This window comes from Manacus candei, unplaced genomic scaffold (assembly GCF_025592945.1).
Source record: "Manacus candei isolate 608988 ecotype Guabito, Panama unplaced genomic scaffold, ASM2559294v1 h1tg000146l, whole genome shotgun sequence".
NCBI lineage: Eukaryota > Metazoa > Chordata > Aves > Passeriformes > Pipridae > Manacus > Manacus candei.
Window position 1 is genome coordinate 226,270 of NW_026138194.1, and position 21,399 is coordinate 247,668.

The window sequence follows — 21,399 nt, forward strand, 5'->3', positions numbered from 1 at the left end:
ATTACACCTCTAAATGAACAGATGTAATACAGCAGGGTAGTGCTGCACTACTCACCATCTTCAAATCTATTCTTTTCCTACTATATTATGATAATTTATTTCGCTACCGGGGCTCCCAGGTGAGTTCAATTCTCCAGCTTCCAAGCAGACAAAAATGCTAACCCGGCAGAAGAAGTTTAACAAAGAGCCTAAAGGCAGCAGTCTCCTAAGATCTCCCACCTCTCCATACATATTGCAGGCTGAGACAGACGTGCGAGGAAAACAGAGATAGAAATTTGGAAACGTTTTCTTTTTCTTCTCCGTGAATAGCAAATTAGCTAAAAATTCAGAATTTACGTGGGATTTGGGGAATTAATTTACATCATCACAAGGGGGAGAAGGGGCTCGAAAGCATCAAAAGATTTTGACTTTTCCATCTCGCAGTAGAAATACCTGCAAGAAGAGAGCTAATTAAACAACAGCAAAAAATAAAAAGAAGAGGAAAGAGGAGGTGGGGAGGTCAAATAACCATAAGTGGTTGTTTCATATGCTATAAAACTTTCACAGCTTGTTTGTTGTATTGAAAAAGAGGAGGGAGAAAAAAAATCAGTTTTGATTTGGCACCGGGCTGGGTTTGGGCTGGGTTTATTCATTCTTTCTGAAAAATTTTTCTCTGTTCTGTGAGAAAACAACAAAATGAGTGTGAGAGACACTCCAACCTAACATGATGCCAAGGTCCTATCCCTTACAGACTGTCTGAAGGGCAGGAGAAATGCCTCAATGTGTGTCCCCATCCCTCAGGGCAGCTTATCCTCAACATATTCCCTTAGACCCCAAGGATATAAATCAGCTGTGTACAAAATCCCAGAGAAACCCACAGAAACTTGTAGGCAGTGGGGAAAAGATCAAAGTGCCCGTAGTGTGTGAAACCACATCCATCCCAGCAGATATCACAAGTCATAAACTCCCCCTGATAACCCAGCCTTAATCAACCAGATGACAAATGAGGCAAACACGGGGAGATTTGCACAGTGGCAGCCGAAATGTTTAATTAGATTTCATCAGAAGGGGTTCTGAAAAATTCATATGATGAGGTCTCTGCCAGTCTCGATGATAACCTTTTCCCTGACATGGCTGGAATTTATTGCCAGCTTCAGTTTAAAAAAAAAAAAAAATAAATAAAAATTACCAGAAGTCAAAAGGAAAGATGACTCCAGACCTCATCTATGAGCATCCCAGCAGGGTGGGATACCAGCAGGGCTGGCAGGAGGAGCAGTGGTTTGCATTACCAGGATGCCATAGATACAAGTATGCTGGGGTCCTTTGCCAATGCACCACAACAGCTAAAAAAAAAACCCCAACCATCAGCAAAGCTTCCCAAACCCACCAAAGTCCCTTAGGAGCTCCTGTTTTGTTATCCAAAGGGACCCAGCCCTGTGAATCACCAGCAGAACACGTTCAGCATGGCAGAGTGTAACCAGAGCTGAAACCCACAGATGATTTGCTCCCAACTTTCCTCTCCAGACTTTGGCACCCCCAGGGGCCCAACCCATCTCCCTTCAGAGCCTTGGAGCGTTCCATTTGTTTCCAACACACACTTCCAGGCTCACTGCACCAAGGGGGATCCCAGCCTGGTACCTACTGGATGCAATGCTACTGATACATAAAAATAAACTCTTACCAGGAGTTATCTTCCATGGGATTAAGGGATATCTCTGTTAACAAGGTCCTGCTGCCTCTGTGGGCACCAACCCAGCTGGGAAATCTATTTTTTGTGGTCTTACATTGAAATATTACTCCAACTCTTCACAATATCCCATGTCTTTTTTAGTTTAGGAGATGAATGATCCTCCTTGGGATCACAGCTGTTGTAACAAAGGCCAGTATGGAGACAGTCAAGCAACGACAAAGTCAAATTCATAAAAAAGTCATCATTGACATCAACCTAGATTTGACACCATCAGGTTTCAGTCATCTATAGGGTTACCTGTTGCAATCACAGCTGGGAAGATGCTTTCTGGTCACCCTGGGCACAACATCCCAAGGGGACTTTGCAAATCTCATCTTTGATTAACTGCCCTGGTCTAGTCTTCAATCTATATTTTTACCCCTCACCCAGCCAATCAAAGCTTTTCTAATTCCAAAACTGTCCAGGAACCTGCAGCTCTTCCATATGGTTTCATTTAGAAGAGGTGAAAGGCCACTGACAGGGTTTTGAAGGGTCAAAAAAAAAAAAAAAAAAAAATCAAGACAAAGCAAAAAGACAAGTGTGAGACCAAGCAGGAACAGATCCCTGAATCCTGCAGAGCAACACACTTCTTCACTCCTGCAGACACCAGACAGGCTGGAGTCTACAAAACCCAGCACAACTCTCTCATTCCTCCCCCCAGGCTTCACACATCAGTCCTACAACCAGCAACCCATCGAAGTCTGATTGCTCTCAAGCCAGGCTGCCACCACACGAGGGGGGGAAAGATCAAGTTGGAGAGGGACAGGGTGGGTGTTATTCCTGCTTTCCTTTCTCTTGGTTTTCCAAGCCCCACCAGCAGCATTCCCAACCTGTGGATGTGCTGATGGCATTAAAGTTCCCTGACAGGGGCTCACATCCTTCCCTTGGATGCTGAGGGGCTGCTGCACACAGGGGTGTCTGGGTGTGTGCTGGGGAGAGGTGGAGAGAGACCCTTCAAATTATCTCCAGCACATTCCTTTTTGCCTTTCAGTTAAAACCTGGCTCATAAACCAGAACTCTTGTCCCCACACTTTGGTTGCCAGTTAAGGGAAGGGCTCTTTTTCCAAGGCCCCCTTATACAAAGTGTGGTCCCTTCTCCAACTGCAGTAATGTGACTAATTACACCACTTTTGTTTACTCTTATGAGCCCACCCTGCCTTTGCCAGACCAGGAATTGGACTCTGATCACTGCCAGAAGTGCCCAATTATGGGTCACAAACGGAGCAAAGCCTCTCCCAACTTAAACATCAGCAGTGGGGGGAGAAAATTCCTGTTAAACTAAGCATTTCCCTGTTTTTCCTCAGGGGTATCCACAAATTGGTTTCAAATTAAAGGGTTCCTAGAGGTGGGCTGGGGGAACTACTTGTGGCAAACTGTTTCCACAGAGCAAAAACCAGAGAACAAAGCCTGAAAGGCTTTGTTTATTTAAGAAGTGTTGGTTTCATACACCCCCTCTCCATATATATATGCCCATTTTAAAATACATTTCAAAATTCTTCATCCATGGCTATTCTGTTTTCAGCCAGTCCAAGCCACAGCCATCTTTGTACCCTCCTTTGGATGCTCTCCAATAACTTTATATATATATTTTTTTATACTGTGGCACTCAAAGCTGCACAAAGGGCTCGAGGTGAGGCTGCACCAGCACAGAGGGACAGTCACCTCCCTCAACTGCCTGGAGATGCTAGGCCTGAAGCCCCCCAGGACATTGTTGGTATTTTGGGCTGGCAGAGCACACTGTTGGCTCATATAAAACTTGCCATGGACCAGAGAGAGCAAGGCATTGAATCTGGACCTCATTTTCATGGTTTACTCCTCACCAGTGCTCAGCTTCCATCCTTTCTGATTCCTTCCTGCAGACAGGAGCTGCCAAATAGTGATATCTCCATCCACCCCTACCTGCAGCAGAACCAGGGATCAGTCATCTGGCCAAAGGGAGAGGGAGGAGGTGGGACAGACCGTGGAGGTGATTCTGGGCACAGATACAGCCACAGGATGGTGAGGGGGACGGCGTGGAGGATGCTGAAAGGAAGAGATGGATGCACAGTGCCTTATCAGGGACTTGCTGTTCTTTCAACTGGCTCCCTGATAACATATGGAGCTTAATCAAATATGCAAATGATGTCCTATCTAGAGACAAGGGAAATAGAGAAATAAACCCAGGGCCCATGCATGAAAACAAGCCGATAAAATGAGGGAGTGGGGAGAAGGTTTCCTCTTTTTGATAAAATTCTTTCAAAAGATTAAATTAAAGCAAAACTAATTAGGGGAACCGCACTTAAGACGACTTCCCGTAAGAAGGGTCAGCAGGCAAGAGGCGTTCAAATCAAAGGCAGATGCAAGAGGCACTTCAAGGGCTCCCTGAAAAGTCATTATCCCAGTCAAAAAGGAAGGGGATAGAGAGGAGGAAGGCATGACAAGAGCCTTTTTGGCTGGGCATCCATCCTGGCATTAGGTGGAGTTAAACAGCCTCTCTTTGTCACCCCGGAGAGCAGAAGTAGCAGGTGAAGACCAGAGCTGATCACCTGATGTTCCATCCACAGCACCAACCCAAGAACAAAGGGACAAAGGGAAGTAAACAGACCATGGGGACATGGGAATATATTTGCTTTTCCTTGTATCCCACCCTGCGTGGTTTCCACTGACAGCACAGCCGTGCCAGGTTCTGCAGCCTGAACACTCCACACACTCAGAGCTACTGACACCATGCAGAAAATCACCTGCCACCACAGGGCAGGTGACAACCAGCAGCACAGCAAGCTGTCCCCCAGGAGGCTGCAGGACCCACGGATTTCAGCAGGTAACAGGCAGCAGGACATTGTCACCTGTCTCTTTGTGTCTGGTTTTGTCACTAACGTTCCCCCTGCCTGCACAGCACATCCTCAGCCCGCTGTGGGGGAATCCAGCTCAGCTGCTCTGCCACTGGAAACCTGTCAAATGCAAGCTGCATTTAAAGGAAGAGTCTAAAAAGATGATGGTACAACCTGCTGCCTTCCCTGCTGCTCTGGATCCACTGGAGCTTGCTGTTCCTAGTGGAGTTGGGAACAAAAACACACAGTGCAGCAGTGCTGATGTGGAATTTGGAGGGATTAGACAGTTATTTGCAAGTCTCATTGCATGATCACAAGATCCCATCTCTGACAAGACTCTGAGTCACTGTTTAACCAGAATCTCCAAAAAAAAAAAAGAGCAGCACTCAACACATTTACACAAGGCACCCAGTGAAAACACAGCTCAGCCAGAGCCTGAACACCAGCACGGAGATGGCTGAGTAGTCAAGAAGCAGAGAGGGGTGCTTGAAGGAGAGACATGGAAAATTAATAGCTCTCTGCCAAAGAGCAGGCTCCAACCCTTCCTGCCAACAGCAGTCTTTCTAACAGGAAAGAAAACCAAACAGGGAGTTTTCCTACTGCAGTTGGACCCTGCCATGGGCAGTGAGCTGGTTGCAGTGTGTGACACAGGCAAGTTGTAGCTGGAAGTCCCAGAGCAATGGAAATGAGGGATGTGGGAGTCAAAGCAATCACCTGCAGTGATGGACCCATTAGTGGGTACCTAAAACAACTGTTGTCTGCACCAGGATCTGAACACAGGCACCCTGGTGTGGTTTAGGGCAGAGGATGGATCACATTCAGGCTGGAAGGCACCTCAGGTGATCTCTAGTCCAACCTCCTGTTCAAAGCAGGGTCTGCCCGGAGATCAGACCAGGTTGTTCTGTCTATTCAGGCCTTGAAAATTTCCAAGGATGGAAACTGCACAGCCTCCATGGCAACCTTCTTCAAGGATGGGTTCTCATGGGAAAAAGCTTTTCCTTCTATCCAGTTGTAAGTGCTTTCATGTCAACTTATGCCTGTCTCACATCCTCTTCCCACCCATGAATGCGAAGAGCCTGTTTCCATCTTCTCAATAACCTCCTTGTTGACATGGGAGTGCTGTTGTTAGGTTTTCTCATCTCCAGCCTGAATAAGCTCATTTCTCATCCTCTCCTTTCAGGGCTGATTTTCCAGCTGCTGGCCAATCCTTTCACCCTTTCCTGAACCTGTTCTTGTTGATCAATAACATTTATGTTCTAAGGAGCCTAAAAAACTGGGCTCATTATCTAGATATGGCCTAGCAATGGAGTTCAAGAGGATTACCTTCCCCTCTATCTACTGGCAGTGCCCCTATTTGCATGGCTGAGGATGTTGTTGGTGTCTCTCTGCCTGGGCACACTGATGGCTCATGTGAGGATGCCCAGGTACTTTTCTGTGGAGCTTCTCCCCAGCCAACCAGTCCTCAACCTGAATCGTTCCAAAAATCCAGTCCTGCGTCTTTGATTTCACCCTTGGAGACAGTATCCATTCACCCAACACTTTTAGGCCATGCCGGACTTCATTATCACCAGCTATTGGTGATTTTTACATGAGCCAGGACAAGTGGGTCTCACTGCCCACACTGACTCCCACCCCCCCAACACGAACATCAAGTGCCAAGTTCACCACAGCCGAAAAATCCCAAATTTCTGAGTGCTACAGCCAGGAAAATGAACTGCTTTTCAGGCATCTAAGCTGGCAACAACATCTCAAAGTGAAGCTGCATATCAGTGTAGGACACAGACAACCACAGCCTTCACAGATGTCAAACTCAGACGGGAATCAGCATCGCTCCATCACAAGTCAGTGAAGCACTCGGACTCCTGCTGGTTTAGGAAGCTGTGAGGAGAGGCCAGGGTGAACAAGCCCCTCTTGCAGAAACCATCTTCCCAGCAGGAGCCAGAGCCTCTACAGCCTGTTTTCAGAGCAGTCAAGTCCACTTGCCAAACAGCTGGGGGGAAATAAAAATGAAATTCAAAAAAACCCCGACTCTTTCAAGGCAGTGGAGGGAAGGAGAAGGAAGCAGAGTTTCCCTGCTGACATTCACACAGAGCTGTCAGCAGCAGGATACCCTCCAGGGAATATCAAAACTGAGCAGGGTTTCTTGGTTTTTGTGTATTCAGAAACCCCCTTGCCTGGAGAAACAGTGAGGATCTGCCTGCAGGTACCATGAGACTGTCACCCTGCTCATGGTGAACTCTGGGTGCCACAGTAGCTCCAGCTCCTTGGATGAGAGGTGAGGAATCAGAGGAGAAGAGGGAGATACTCCTCTTCATGCGGGTACATTATGACATCACCAACGCACTCAGAGCTCTGCTGCCTGTGGGTTTCTTCCCACCTTTTGAACCCTTTTACCTTACTAAGACTTTCTGCATGAAAAACAGAATAGTTTGGGTTGGAAGGGACCTTAAAGATCATCTTGTTCCAACCCCCCTGCCATGGGTAGGGACATCTTCCACTAAGACCAGGTTGCTCAAAGCCCCATCCAACCCAACCTTGAACACTTCCAGGGATGGGGAAGCCACAGCTTGGCACTTGAGTGCAATCCAGCTTGGAGGAAGGACCTCACATGCAGCCAGTGCCACCAGGATTCATCTGCTTTCTGCTAAACAGAACAAATCCTGCTCTGGGAAGGGATCTCACCCCACATGCAAGGGGAAAATGATGGTGGCAAGAGGACCCACCACAGTAATCACACAGAATATGCTGAGCTGGAAGTGACTCACAAGGATCATCGAGTCCAGCCCCCAGCCCTGCACAGGACCATCCCCAAGGGTCACACCATGTGCCTGAGAGGATCATCCTAACATTCCTTGAGCTCTGCCAGGCTTGGGTTTGTGCCCACTGCCCTGGGGAGCCTGTTCAGTGTCCAACCACCCTCTGGGGGAAGAACCTTTTTCTAGTATCCAACCTAAACCTGTCCTGACACAACTTCAGGCCATTCCCTCAGGTCCTGTCCCTGGTCCCCATAGAGCAGAAATCAGTGCCTGCCCCTCCTGAGGAACTGCAGTTGTAGACTGTAATAAGGTCTCCTCTCAGTCAGACCTGCAGGTCTGGGTGCCCTTCAGGGTTACCTGGCTAAAGTTGTCCTCACCCTACCACAAAGCAAGGTGCATCTTCTCCAACCTACAGGCTCCATCCATACCTATCAGTGGTTCCCACTCCCCCTTTGAGGCAGGTGGGCTATAAATAGCACTGTAAATCCAACCAGGAGAGCTGCCAGGGACAGGGCAGCCCCAGCTCCACATCCAGAAACCTGCAGGGGCTCAGACTCACATGTGCTTTCCAATCCAATTATGTATTGGAGGAAGCCAACCTTCCCCAACACTACCATGGGCCGAAAGGAGAACTGCAAATCCAAGCTCTCAGATCTCATATTCTCCCTGTGGTGTTTTGTCTCTGGATCCAAGGAAAGCAGGGTCTCGAGGGTTCAGGGTAATCCAGAGGGTTGTTCGTGGAACTGATCAGTACTGAGAATTTTCTACTAAATGGAGTTGATACCTGTTGGAAGTGCTGGCCATATTCCAGAGCTGTCTGATGTGAGTGAAAACCCTCACCCCCAATGGCAAGTCCAAATCTAAAAAGCCCTTCAAAGTCAGCAAACTGATGGGATTTGATGAAAAATGAAATCCAGGCCACAGAGCGAAAGTATTGGTTTTTAAGCCAAGGTTCTATCTCTGCGAGGAATTTAGCATAGAAAAGGCTTTGAGTGAAATATTTGGATGGAATAAATAAACCCTATTTCTTCTGGGGAAGTTTCAAATAAATGGAAATTTCTACTGCTCCATTTTCAAATAAACATTTCAAAATGGTCCAAGAGTTTTGTCTTGTTGGAAGCAGAATTCCTAGGGCTGGTCCCAGGTTGACATTTGCAAACTCAGCTCGCCCTTTACACCTGCACCTACACACAGAATAATTGTAGGTAAGTTGTATTTCTTTGACTGGAAATGATCTGCACAAAAGCAGTGACCCATAAATTAAATGCCTAGGGAAGGAATGCAAGGAATATGGAATCCTGCTATGCTCCCTTAGTGATGACAGGTATTAGTGGCACATGATTCGACCAGACACACCAGGAAAAAAAATCCAAACCAAGCATAAAAAACTGTGCAAAACATCTCCATGGGTACATCTCTGCTTTTCTCCTGCCACTGCAGTGAAGAGCCAAGCATGTAATGAGAGATTGAGCAAAGGAAAAATCAAAAGCCAGTGGATTTTGGCACCTGGCTGTTTTACAGCATAGTTGTTTGCAGGAAGGACATACCCTGTTTGCAGGAAGGAATTACTCCTGTGCTGTTTGCAGGGAGACAAAACAGACATTTGTTAAACTCAAGTGGGTTTTTTGTATCTCCTGAAAGAAATCAGTAAAAATTCCCAGGGGTGAATTTCAGCCATGGGTGTTGTCCCAAGCATTCAAGGAAATAGGGATCCACTTCTAAGGAAGCCCATCAGGCACCTGGATTATGAAGTTGTGGCAACTCTTACTGACATTGTCCTGGGAACACCACAGACCAGCCAGCACAGGAGGTAATTACAGATGCTGGGTTCAAACCAAAGCACTGGCAGATTAAATATTTCTCATTAAACAATACCACAGCATCTTTAATGCCCACAAGTGGTCAGGAGCTGGTTTTCCGTCTCATCTGTTGAGCTGTTTGATACGATCATACACCTCACAACACTTAATGCATTCATTTTCTAAAATGATCTTTGAGCAAGGAAAACATTCCCTAACATTTGCAGGAGAGACAAGGAGTGAAGAAGACACACCAGGAGTTTCTGGCAGAGCAAAGAACCAAACCCAGGTGTCTCCCAACCCACTTCTCCCTGGGCCACCCATCTCCATCCCCATCCATGGAACCTTTAATCCAAGGGCAGAGGCCTCCATGCATTAGATATGGGGGAGATTTTTGGGGGGATTTTTCTTTTCCGTAGCTCTGCATTCTTATCCTATTTATTTCCTCATTCTGCAGGGCTGTGGACGAGCCAGCAGAACTGGAGGGAATATTTCTCCAGCACGTTATTCAGTGCCTTCCTGATGGGCTGCACAGGCAGCTTTGTGAATGAGCAAGGGTTGCAAAATGCATTTTGCCTGGGGCAGTGAAATCGCTGGGGCCAAGCAAGTCATTTGGTTTCGCTCACACTTCCCCTGCCCTATCTCTATCTTAGTTTTTCCCTTTTCTTTCTCCCTTTGTTGTCTTGGTTACACGGGCAGATTCCTGATACGCTGCTAGTTTTCATTTTAATGATATGCTCCCGTAAAGCACAATATTTTGCTTCAAGTTGTGTGTGCCACTGGATAAACTCCTCTGCCACGTGTGACATTTGTGTATCAACTGACAGATATTGCTTTATGACTGTGGGTATTTTGCAGAGAACTCACAGATCACGTAAACCAAAATCAGATATGCAGTCTGCCACTTTCTTAGGAAAATACACACAGAGAGGAAAATGCTGGAATTGCGGGGGGGGGAAAAAGAAGGAAAGTCTCTCCCAAACCATCTTGCAGCAAGTCTTCCAACCACTGAGTAAATCCTGCTATCTTGGAGATAGTCTCCTGACTCTTTCATGTTATCCAAAATGTTCCACTGCAGCTTGACTGAGTAGCTGCACTGTACCAGAAGCAGCCTGGTAGGAGCCAACAGCAGGAAAAAAAAAAAAAAAAGGAGATAATTCCTGGGATTTGTCCACTGGTACCTGGAGTTTCATATAATCCTACAAAGTTCATCCTAATTTAGTACTGTTTTTTAAACAGAACACAAACACCATGCCAACATAATGTATTATGCTGGAGTTGCAATCTCAATGCAGTATTTTCCTTGCTTCCTATTCAACAGCACCTGATGGATGGAAAACAAAGCATGAGAAGGCCCATGAAGTCTTGACAGGGGCCAAGGGGAATCCAGGGGAAATCCTGAGTGCCAAACTGGCCTTGTGTAGCACCCAGAGGGGAAACCAGGCTGGTGTCCTGAGCTCAGACACCCTCAGGAGCACTGGGGGAGGACAATAAGTAGAGGAGAGTCAATAATTGCACAAGTCATAGCAAGGATGGGGCTGAACCTGCAGGAACTAAATGCTACCAGGAGTCTGGATCAAGTGGTCCAAAACAATGCCACATGTTCAGAGGAGCCCCATTTTGCTTTGTGTTCTGCCTCTCTGGTGGAGATTTACTCATCCAAGAAAGGTCCCAGTCCAAGGCTCCAGCCCTGCTCCAACTCATGCACCCAAAGCAGTAACAACCACAGGCAGAATATTCAGCACATGAGGAAAAAGGGAATGAAATGAAGCTTTCTCAAATTACATCAGCCACTTCAGCTCCCCTCTTCTCATTCTTTACCCTATAAGGCTGTCCTTGCTCCCTACCACACTCCTTGAAGCACGGAAAGCTCTCTCTCCTATTTTCCCCTATTAAAAAGGAATCAGATCTTGGATTCTGCAACGTGACCCGCAAAGGCAAAGAGAGCTGTGGCTGAGTTTGCTTCTCCTGGAGCCAAAGGAAAAACCAAAGGCTTGGGAGTGCAGGGAGGCAGCAGTCATTAACTGTTAAGGTCTTTTGGATATTTACCATTCAGATCTCAGCCACCCCATTTCCCCCCCCCCCACTCCCATGCAAGAGACTGACTGGAGAACTGAACAGTTTATTATAATATCACAGATGACAGGGAAGCAAAACCTAATTAGTCAGGGGAGGAGATTATTTTCATTATGACCATTTAAAAAACAATTTGGCTCCTTTTCCACGTGCCTGAATTAAAAAAAAAAAAAAAAACACAAACAAAGAAACAAACCACCAACATATTCTCTTTTCAAAAGCACAAGCAGCCTTTCCTCTGTTGAACAAAACCAGAGACATTTGCCAGTGGGCAGGATCTCATTCCCCTTGCAGCCCTCCCTCAGCATGGGGAAAATGCCATCTGAATTTACAACCCTGGTTTTCTTTTCAAGTGCAGAGACAGGTAGAGGAATAAAAACAGATTTCAGGCATTCCTTAAGCATCTATGAGCAAGCAACTCCCTTCCCCTTGTCCTCTCTTCCCATCCTCTGCACAAGACACAGTGGGTCACCTTCTCAAAGCACCTTCCTTTCCCCAGCTTGGAAGTCTTTACTTGCAAGAGGGATTCAAAGAGAGAACAACACCCAACACAACCCCCAAGGCTCTGCCCAACCTCCCTTTCCCAACCTCTCACCATTATCATGGCAAAGCCACACAGTCTCCTTGCACATACAATATTTTACAACCCTCCCTGGGCTGAGCTTTCAGACAAACATTGTCAGACTGGCACAAAGAGGTTCAAATGGAGGCAAGGTCCATCATTAACATGAGAAGGTCACTTTTAACACCTCTTCTTCCCTTGAGAAAACCACAGGTAGATGATTCCACCTCGCAAGCCTCTCTTTTATTGCCTTACACAGCAAACTGCAGAGCTACTGCCATGCAAAGGGCATTTTCTAGTGAGAACACACAGGGAGGAACATAAATACACTCTTTATTGCATTTGAGATTATGTGGCATCAACCATAAACATAAAAGCTCATTATCCTTCAAGACACAGCTTTCTTTTGATGAAAACACTCTTCCTTCAGCACAAGCACCAGGCCTGACACAAACAGAGCAACCACTAATCCCATGCTGGACTCGTGCTGAAATCACAGCCCAGTCACATTGAAAGACCTCCAGAGCATGAATCCTGTTGCTTAAGCTTCAGCCACAATCAGTTTTCCTCCAGCATGCACAGATACCCTGTGACCAACTGCTTAATTAGAGATGGTCTGAGCACAGACAACTCTGTTGGATGTGAATTACATCAAGCCTGTCTGTGACTGGACGTGTGGTTTGACTTCAGAAACGTTCATCTTCTGACGAGTGACAATTTGGAAGAAGGATTTTTATCCTTGTCTCAGATTCTCTCAATCCCTCAAGGGTGAAACACAGGGTATTTTTGCCAACCAAAACATTTTTTTTTAATCCTCAAAACAGGAGAACCTTAGCATAAAAACTGTTCTCAGGCTCAGTGCAACGCAGCAAATCTCCTCAAGAACATGAAAATCTGGAGTTAGAGGATCACATCAGGTCTTACCTTTTTGAGCTTCCCGCTCTTGGTGCCCACAAAAGCCAGGGAGTGGTTCTTGTAGACGTAGGCAATCACAGATGTCATCCTGTCTCCATCCTCAGTGTAAATGGGGAGCCCTCTCACCATGGATGATACTCCCAAGGGGGCATTCATGTCCAGGCCACAGAAATTGTCATCGATTGTTAACAGCTGCAAACAAAAAGAAAAAGAGGGTGTAAACAAGTGAAGTCACCCATTCTTTAGCCATTTGGGAAGTGTCCACCCGTTGCATAACAGGTCTGTAATTTAGGCAAGCTGACAAACCCCTGAGGGCTGGAGAAACAGAGAGGTGGAAAAAAAGCTTGTCCAAAAGTTGTGTGATGAGTTACAGGCAGAAGGAAAACTGGAAACTTGGTTGTCTTGAATGACAGCCCAGCAGGATACATTACTTTAAGCCTTTTTCCTACTGCTTTACCAGTCAGTTCAACCAGTCAAGACCCAGCAGTCAAAGACAAAATCTGCTGAAAATGCCTTAAACATATCTAATTCTGTCAAAAAAAAAAAGTATGCACATTATTCCCATGGGATCCAGAATAAGAATCGCTGAACTAAATCTGCCCTGGCAAATAAAAAAGACCTTGACCTGCCCTCTGGGCCCGAGATCCAATATAATAATCACATCTATGAAATCTAATTAATCCTCCCAATTCCAAACTCTTTAGGATTGCTCATGCTACATCTTGGACATTACAGTCCTCCAAGGCATGTCCAGGAATTGTCTGGGAGAGAGATGGTCAGCCCAGGCCAAATCTGCAGTAGAGGCCATCAGAAGAACTGAACTCTATAAACTTAGAGCCCCTTCCTGTACCTAAAGGGGCTCCCAGAGAGCTGGAGAGGTATTTTGGACAAGGGTGAATGGCTTCAAACTGACAGAGAGGAAGGTTAGATTGGATATTAGGAAGAAATTCTTTCCTGTGAGGGTAGGGAAGTCCAGAAAAGCTGTGACTGCCCTATTCCTGGAAGTGTCCAAGGCCAGATTGGAGCAACCTGGGATAGTGGAAGGCATCCCTGCCCATGGCAGGGAGTGGAATGAGATGGTCTTTAAGGTCCCTTCCAACCCAAACCATTCTATGTTTCTGATTCTCCATCTTGCAGGGATACTGCAATTCACTCAAGTTCTTTGGAGAGGAGGGAAGGTTTCACAGCTATCAAGGAAGCTTTCCAGCATTTGTTGGAGACACCCATGAACTCCCACCAACCAGAGGAAAACCCCTGTTCACTAATGCTGCTGCCTAAGCTCTAATTTAACCTGTTGCATTTGAACTCCACAGGATTGTCATCAGACAGATGCTCCACTGGGATCCTCTCACATGAATGCACGTGGTGTCTGGATATCTCTGAGGGTGTTTCCTTGGGCTTCAAGGAATTATAGAAGCACAGTGGCAGTGAGGTACAGACACTACCAAAGTAGGTGAAGCTAATCCAAGTTACACATCTCCACAGAATAAGTCAAATAAAGCTGAAGCCCCAAAAATCCCAGCACTCAACTGCCAAAGCAGTTGGACTTTATTAACTTCTCTGTGACCACTCACAGATTTGAAGTTAAGCATTCACTTAAAATGTTTTGGTAGACTATGGCCTAGGAAGGCAATAATTGACTGTACAGGCAGGTTACCTAATTTTGATGTATCAGGAATAAAGGACCATGACAATTTTCTTTGTGTGAGCTCACATCTTCCTGGAAACATGGCTAGAATTTGTGATGCTCCATGCTTGAGTTCACCAGCAGTAAAAGCCTGATAGCTGATTCACTTTATCCTCACCCAGCAATTACAGGCAATAATTACAGATGGTTTTTACCGAGTGGAAGAATAATGTGTCCTAAATGTGTTTATAAATACATAAAACCTATGAGGAATTCGAAGAGCCATTAGTAAGGATCAGCTATCCTGAGCTCTGGTCTGCAAGAGTCATTAGTGTTTGTGGACTGCCCTTTCAGAGCTAAAACACCGGCTCAAAGAGCAATTACAGAGCAGATCAACAGCCTCCACCAGCAGCAGACAGGACAGCTACTAGTGCATAATGCCAGCACAAAGTCTAAGGTAAATCTGTATCCCAGCTTTGTCACACAGGTCAGGATAGAAATCCATAATCAGCAGAGGAAAGATGCATCATACTTGAAAGGCCCCCTAATGTCCTTCCAACTTGAATTGTGCTGCAGATGTAGGATCTGAGAAGAATCCAAGTCTTCAAGTCAGACACAGTTTGACCAGAAACTCTTAAGCTCTCAAATTAGCACAATTTGTGTTTCAAGGGTATAATAAAACTGCATAAGTGCTCATTCTAATGGTCTGTCAAGCTGAAAAGAATCATTTCAGACTGAAAGCAAGAAATTCCCAAATGGCAGAAAGAGGGGAAAGGGAAGAAAGTTTTTAAGGAAAACAAGACAGCTTTCCTCCCCACCGAGAGCATGAAAAGCTTAATGGTGCCAGCAGACGCCTTACCTTGGGTGCAGTGCACAAAGCTCCATCTCCAACGAGAGGAAATTACACTGACAAGCAGTGAAATGATATAAATCAAGCAGAGCTGGCACTATCAGAGGCATCCTCCTTAGAGCAGCTCACGTTCCCTCCCTGCAGCACAGCCAAAACCAACTACTCCAGCTAAAGCACTTGAGACCAGAAAGGACCCATGGAATCATCTGGCTGCCTTCCTGCATGATCTAGGACTTCCAGTCTCAGGCAGGAGTCTTTAACAGACTCACAAGATATAGAGCCAGAGATCCCAGCATCAAGCACAACCACCTGTGGCTGATCTGCAGCTCATCTCCCACCTGTTGAGAATTAATTTAATTGCCCCAGGTTAACTGCTCCTCCATCAGATTGGACCCAGCTCCAGCTGAGCTCACACCTACCCTTAATGGGGCTGATATTATGTTTTTTCCCCATATAGACACAAAATTAATTTAAGCCTATTATTTAATCCTATTTCCCTGCTATTATTTACAGAAGGGCACATCCTTATAGGAAGGACTTACAAAGAAATACTGGCACAGATTTTTGGTAGGGTCTGTATCAATAGGACAAGAGGTGATGGCTTTAAGCTAAAAGAAGGTAGAGTCACAGTAGATATAAAGAAGAAATTGTTTATGATGAGGGTGGTGAGGCCCAGGCACAGGTTGCCCAGAGAACCTGTGGCTGCCCCTGGATCCTTGGAAGTGTTCAAGGCCAGGTTGGATGGGGCTTGGAGTAACCTGGGATAGAGAAGGTGGCCCTGCCCATGGCAGGAAAATTGGACTAGATGATCTTCAGGGTCACTTTCAACACAAATTAGTCCAGGATTCCATCTCCACTCATGTGTTGCTGGGTGGGTGCCAGAGCAGCAACCCCAGAGCTGCGGTTTGCCGTGTGGACAGCCCTCCCCCAGCAACAGGAGCCAGGCCAGCGAGCCACACGCCACATGAAAACTATTTTCGTTTAACGTATTTGGGTTATTTCCTCTGGGGGATCATCTGCCAAAAAAACGCCAGCAAGCAAAACCCTACAAATAAACACCACCCGGCTTCTGCACAGCTGTGGCTCTCAGCTGCACACGGGCCTTTGTAAAGACAGAAATACAGTCATCTTCTGCAGCGAAGAGAAACACGTAAGGAAGTTTGGATTTATGATGAAAGGGTCAGGAGTTGCAAGCACAGGTTTATTTTCAATTCCAGACACTCCTAGCAGCAATATAAAGTAGCCACGTTAAACTCTCTGGAGCTTCTCTGCTTGGCAATTTTGCGTTAACGACTTTCCAGAATGAAAGAGGAGGTGAGGACATGAATTCACTCTGCTTCTAATGCTGCTGCCACACCGGCTGGGATAGCAGGGAGAGGCAAAGGGAAGGTTTAAAGAGGTGGGAATAACATCAGCAATTCTGGCATCCTGAGCGGTTAAAATCTAACCCAGAGAGTCACGACACACTCAGCAGGTAACTGGGAAGGAATTGCGGGCTCGTGGTTGGGATGCTGGACTGGAATCAATCAGTTCATCATCCCACACCAAACTCCTACCTGCAAAAGAGGGAATATTGCTCACCACCCCTCTGCCCCAGGAAAGCTGCTAAACACAGGCTTATAAGGTGCTCTGCATATCTGAAATATCCTCATCTCGGACTGATTGGCAGCTCCCAGGGTAAAAATGCCCTCACAAGTCCCACCAGCTGCCTCTCCATCCCGGGCTGAAGGGAAGGGGGACCAGCTGGTGGGAGACTGGGGTCTGCTCCTGCCACCACTCCCTGTGTCAGCAAGCGGGGGGTTCATCTGCAGCCGTGACACCACGGCCAAGTGTCACATTCACCAGTGAAAAAGGAAGGATGTGCAAAAGAATGGGCCTGATTTCCAGGAGGGTTCTGGCAGGCGTTTGCCTCCTCCAGGATTAAGCCTGTCAAATAAATAATTAACACATCCAAGCCCTCCTGCAGAGGATGGTTTTACGAGGCTGGTGCTGGCTCAGTCCCTGAGGGATTCACTGAGTCCCCAAAACCCCAAATTCAGCAGAAGGGTTAGAGATTTGATTACAGCACCTCCTTCCCCGCCCTCATCTGATTCCCCAGCAGGAGTGAGCTCCTTGGCATTGCAGGAGTGACTGAAGCACCAGGTATCAGGGGGACAGTGCAGACAGTGCTCATAATACATCAATTGTCCCTTAAACATCTGCTTTAGCCATTTGCCTCTGAAACAGCCCCTGATAATCAAACACAGCCTAATCCATGTTTGGGGAACAGCCTCAATAAGGGATTAGCCACCCCTCATTCCTCCTTGCTTTCACTCTGGAGAAATCTTCCTCCTCGATCAAAGCACCTTTTTCCAGATCTCTCAGCAGGCTCCAAAGCAATTCCACAGACTCACTGGGGATAAAGGCTGTCCCAATGGCCAAGCCTTTGATTTACAGCTAATACCTAACAGCCCTGTCTTCACACGGTGGCAGGTACTTGGCTTCTCACTCCTGTTATCTCAGGCTTGGCCACGGCAAAGGATGGAGGGAACACATACATTAAGGGCTGTCTGTGCTGCCAGCAGGTCCAGGGAGCCAACAGCAATAAGAAATCAACAGGAACACACATTTCAGTCTTTGCAAGGAGATATCCAAGGTCTTTTCCATCATCTGACTGCAAGATCTCCTTTCCTTCCTACAGCAAGGACCGTGTGAGGGTGAGGGTGGGCATGTGTCCACTCCACAGGGTATTTAAAAATCTAGACAGGTGGAAGCCCTAGGAAAATCTCTAACCAGGAACTTCATGGTACCTGAAGAGAGACAAGCTAGGCAATTTAGGGTCTAGATCACCTGGTGGACCATAAATCCTTATCCAGTGGAGCTGGAAATGAGGGAAACCATCTCCCACAAACCACAGGTCTTTAAATTCCAACAGCAGCAGGATGGTACTCAAGGCTTGTGCTTCTCCTGTTTGCCTGGGCATGTCCTCTTGGTGGTTTCAGCACGGTGAACTTCTGGTTTGCCCTGCCCATGGCATCAGTACTTTGCATTCCTGAAGCTGGATTTACTCTGACCTCCTGCAGTATCTCTGCTTCTGGCCATGCTGCATCCCAGTGTCTCCTCTGACTCCTGTGAAATAAGTGGATTTTGGTTCACGTCCCTTCTCCCCCTGATCTGTGCTGTGAACTCAGCAGAACCATCACTTTTCAGCCCGTTGGCCGTGTTGAGCTGTGAAATCCTTGTGCAGGATGGACAGAGCCCCTCTGACTTTCACCTCGTGCCACATCATTCCCATAATTTGATGCCTGTTACTGCCCTCCCCACCCCATGCATTCCTAACACTGGGTCAGGAAAAAACCGTGGACTTTTGCCATCTGCAGTTCAAAATTTTGTGCACAAAGAGATGGCCACTGACCAAAGACAGCACAGATCACCAACCAACCCACTCTTCAGTGGTTGGCCTGCAGTTCTAATGACATCCAAAAATACCCAGCACCGTTTCCCCAGGGTGCTCTGTGATATAACAGAAGCTGGATAAAGAGCCAGCACTTGGAAATACATTATAATTGCACTCTGCTTTTCACTTGTGCACCCACAGCAGTGGTTACTGTGCAATTACATGTCACCATATACAAATGACAGTGCAGTTACAGTAACTTTCCCAATTATAGGGAAATTGCACCCACCCTGCTAAGAGGTTTTCATTCGAACACAATTCAGGAATGCAAGAACAGAGGGGAAAGTTACTCAAATTGACTAGAACTGGTGCAGTCCTTTGGTTTTTAGGTCTGTAGTTTAAGCATCAGTTCAAGGACTGGTGTCAAGTTTCCAGAGTGCTGCAGAATCTTAATGTAGTACAGATTTTTATGCCTGTATTTATGTCCCTGCTATGCTGTGAGCGTAAGACTTCCCAACAGTCTATACCAGGCACCTCCACATCGTAAAATTTGCAATTTCCTGAAGAGCAGGCTGCCTTTTTACAGAGACCAACAGGTTTCTTTAGTGTTCAGACCTCTAGCTTAGCAGAGCTGGGTGATTATTAGTAATTGTGTATAAAAGTAATTGTGCTATAAATTTAACATCCTCTAAGTCACAGTTTGCTGAATGATTACAGTGCCAAAAGATGTGTACAAGGTAAATCAATTAGTGAACCCCTACAAATTTTCTAGACCCCAGTATTACGGTCTTTAAGCAATTCTGGCAATAAGTTTGCTTTTTGCATTTCTTGCTTCAGACCTCGGAGATGCAGACCCCAGAATTTAGCATCTGCTGATTCAGTCACAGCCACAGAGCTGCAACTGCCAAGAGTTTTCAGCCCATGGATTGTTCCCCATCTCTGGTTCCTACTTTTCCCAGAAATGTTGCCTGGGACTGGTCAGCAGCAGCATTTCTGCTCTGGAAGCAGCACTGGCTTATTATGGAGCTCTGAGCAACACGGTCCAGTGGAAGGTGTCCCTGCCCATGGAAGGGAGGTTGGAACTATATGATTTTTAAGGTCTACTCCAACCCAAGCCATTCTAGGTTTCTGTGATCAGAGGGAAATGGTTCATGCCCCCATGATGGAAAGCCCATGACTGACTATCCAGAGAAGCACATCGTGGATATCAAGTGTGAAACACCTTCCTCAGCAGAACCACCTACTCCCTTCTTGGTCACCTGCAGAGAAGACAATCCTACCACAACAAATGAAGAGGTAATTAGGGATCCAGCCTGAAAGACTATCAGGTTAATGAGTCTCTGTTTCTGACTGATACCAGCTACATCAGATTCCTCAGGTCTGGTGTCAACTTCACCTCCAAGTTTCTCCAGGAGAAACACTCTCACCGAGCCAAGATAAACAGGGCACGGTGCAGAACTGACTTGGATTCCTATCAATATCTTTCAATGGGATATTTACACTCCCTGTGTTTGGATATTGTAATTTAAGTGATATTTTAAGTGCCTTAATTAGACCCCAAGGGTCTGATGTAGGAAGGGAAGAGGGACAGTACCTTCAGCAGCAATGCAAAGTCAGACTGAGTTAGTACAAACACTCCCATTCACGGAGTTCTTCCCATCCCACATCTCAAACACCATCACTGTGTCAGCCAAATCTCCCTTTCGTGTATTATATTTCTACCCCTTCAAAACCTTTCCAGCATCACCATAATTCCACATCTCAGCATCAGCATCCCAACCCCTGCAGGCAGAGTGAAAATCAGATCCCAAAGGTCACTGGAATTCATCCTGTCACAGGTGGCAACTGTACCTACAAACAAGGAGGATGGACGTGGCCTGAAGAGCAGCAACTGTGACTGCAAAAGGTGTAAAAGGAAGCTGAGCTCTCCTGTAGTCCCATAAATATCCCCTTGCTGGCTCAGAGGATCATATGGATGAGGCACTGAGGGATAAACAGAGGAATATAATCTCAGTGGCTTTCAGACCGGTGCTTTAAAAAAAATTCACTTAGAATTTTTCACACATGCACACACCCCCAAAAAAAAAAAGAGAGAGAGAGATTATTGAGTGTAGACACTCTGCCTTTGAAACTGCCATGGACTAGTGGGTAAATAAGCATTTAGGGATTTTTCAAAAGGGAAGTATTGATCAAATAAGCTGCTAGAGCTCTTCTGCGAGAACTTATTCCAGCAGCAAAGCTGTGCTACACACCTGAAGCACAGCAGCACTGACTTTTCCTGGTTCTAATGTAGCTGAGATGGGGGAGAAAGAGTCACAGATAGGGGAAACCTTAGGTGAAAAGGGGATTTTGTGTAAGCAGAGAGACATCTCTGAGAGAAGGTGCTGCATTTAATCCTAAAGTCTGTCAAATTTCCTGATCAATCAAAGGCTGTCTACATATCAAGCTTCTAGAAACTTCAACTGCAGTGGTGGGAGAGGTGTAAGGAGAGATTGGAGCTCGGTCCTCTATGAGCTGTGCCCTGTAATCCTGAACATCCTTGCCATAACATGGGTTTCTCTCAGGCATGTCCATCCAATAGAGACCTCTAAAAGAGGGACATTCCCTTCCCCAAGTTACAAACTCTCCTGTCCATCAGATACACTGCAGATCTCCTCAGGTCCCCACAACAATATCATCACTGCCTGTTGCATGCAATGCTGAAGGGTGCAGGATCCTTCTCCTGCTGACCTGTCCTCCCTTTCACAGTGTGCCTGACCCACTACCTCTATTTATTGGCAGCAAAGAGCTTAAACGACATTTCTGGAGCATTTCTGGCACTCCTCGTTCCTGTTTCAGTGACACACACCAGCACCTTGCTGGACAGAGTCCAGCTGCCTCCCCTACGCCGGCACCACCAGCGATTCTCCACTGAATTCCT

The 21,399-nt window shown here is 46.4% G+C and overlaps 1 protein-coding gene across 4 annotated transcripts in view; it reads right to left on the reverse strand.

Moving 5' to 3' along the window:
- LOC127462929 (plexin-A4-like) overlaps positions 1-21,399 on the reverse strand; it is a 221,722-nt gene that overhangs the window by 161,522 nt on the left and 38,801 nt on the right. For all 4 annotated transcript variants that reach the window (XM_051771857.1, XM_051771858.1, XM_051771859.1 and 1 more), the window contains exon 3: positions 12,636-12,818. In XM_051771857.1, coding sequence (XP_051627817.1) covers positions 12,636-12,818 — 183 coding nt within the window. The remainder of the gene's footprint in view (positions 1-12,635; positions 12,819-21,399) is intronic.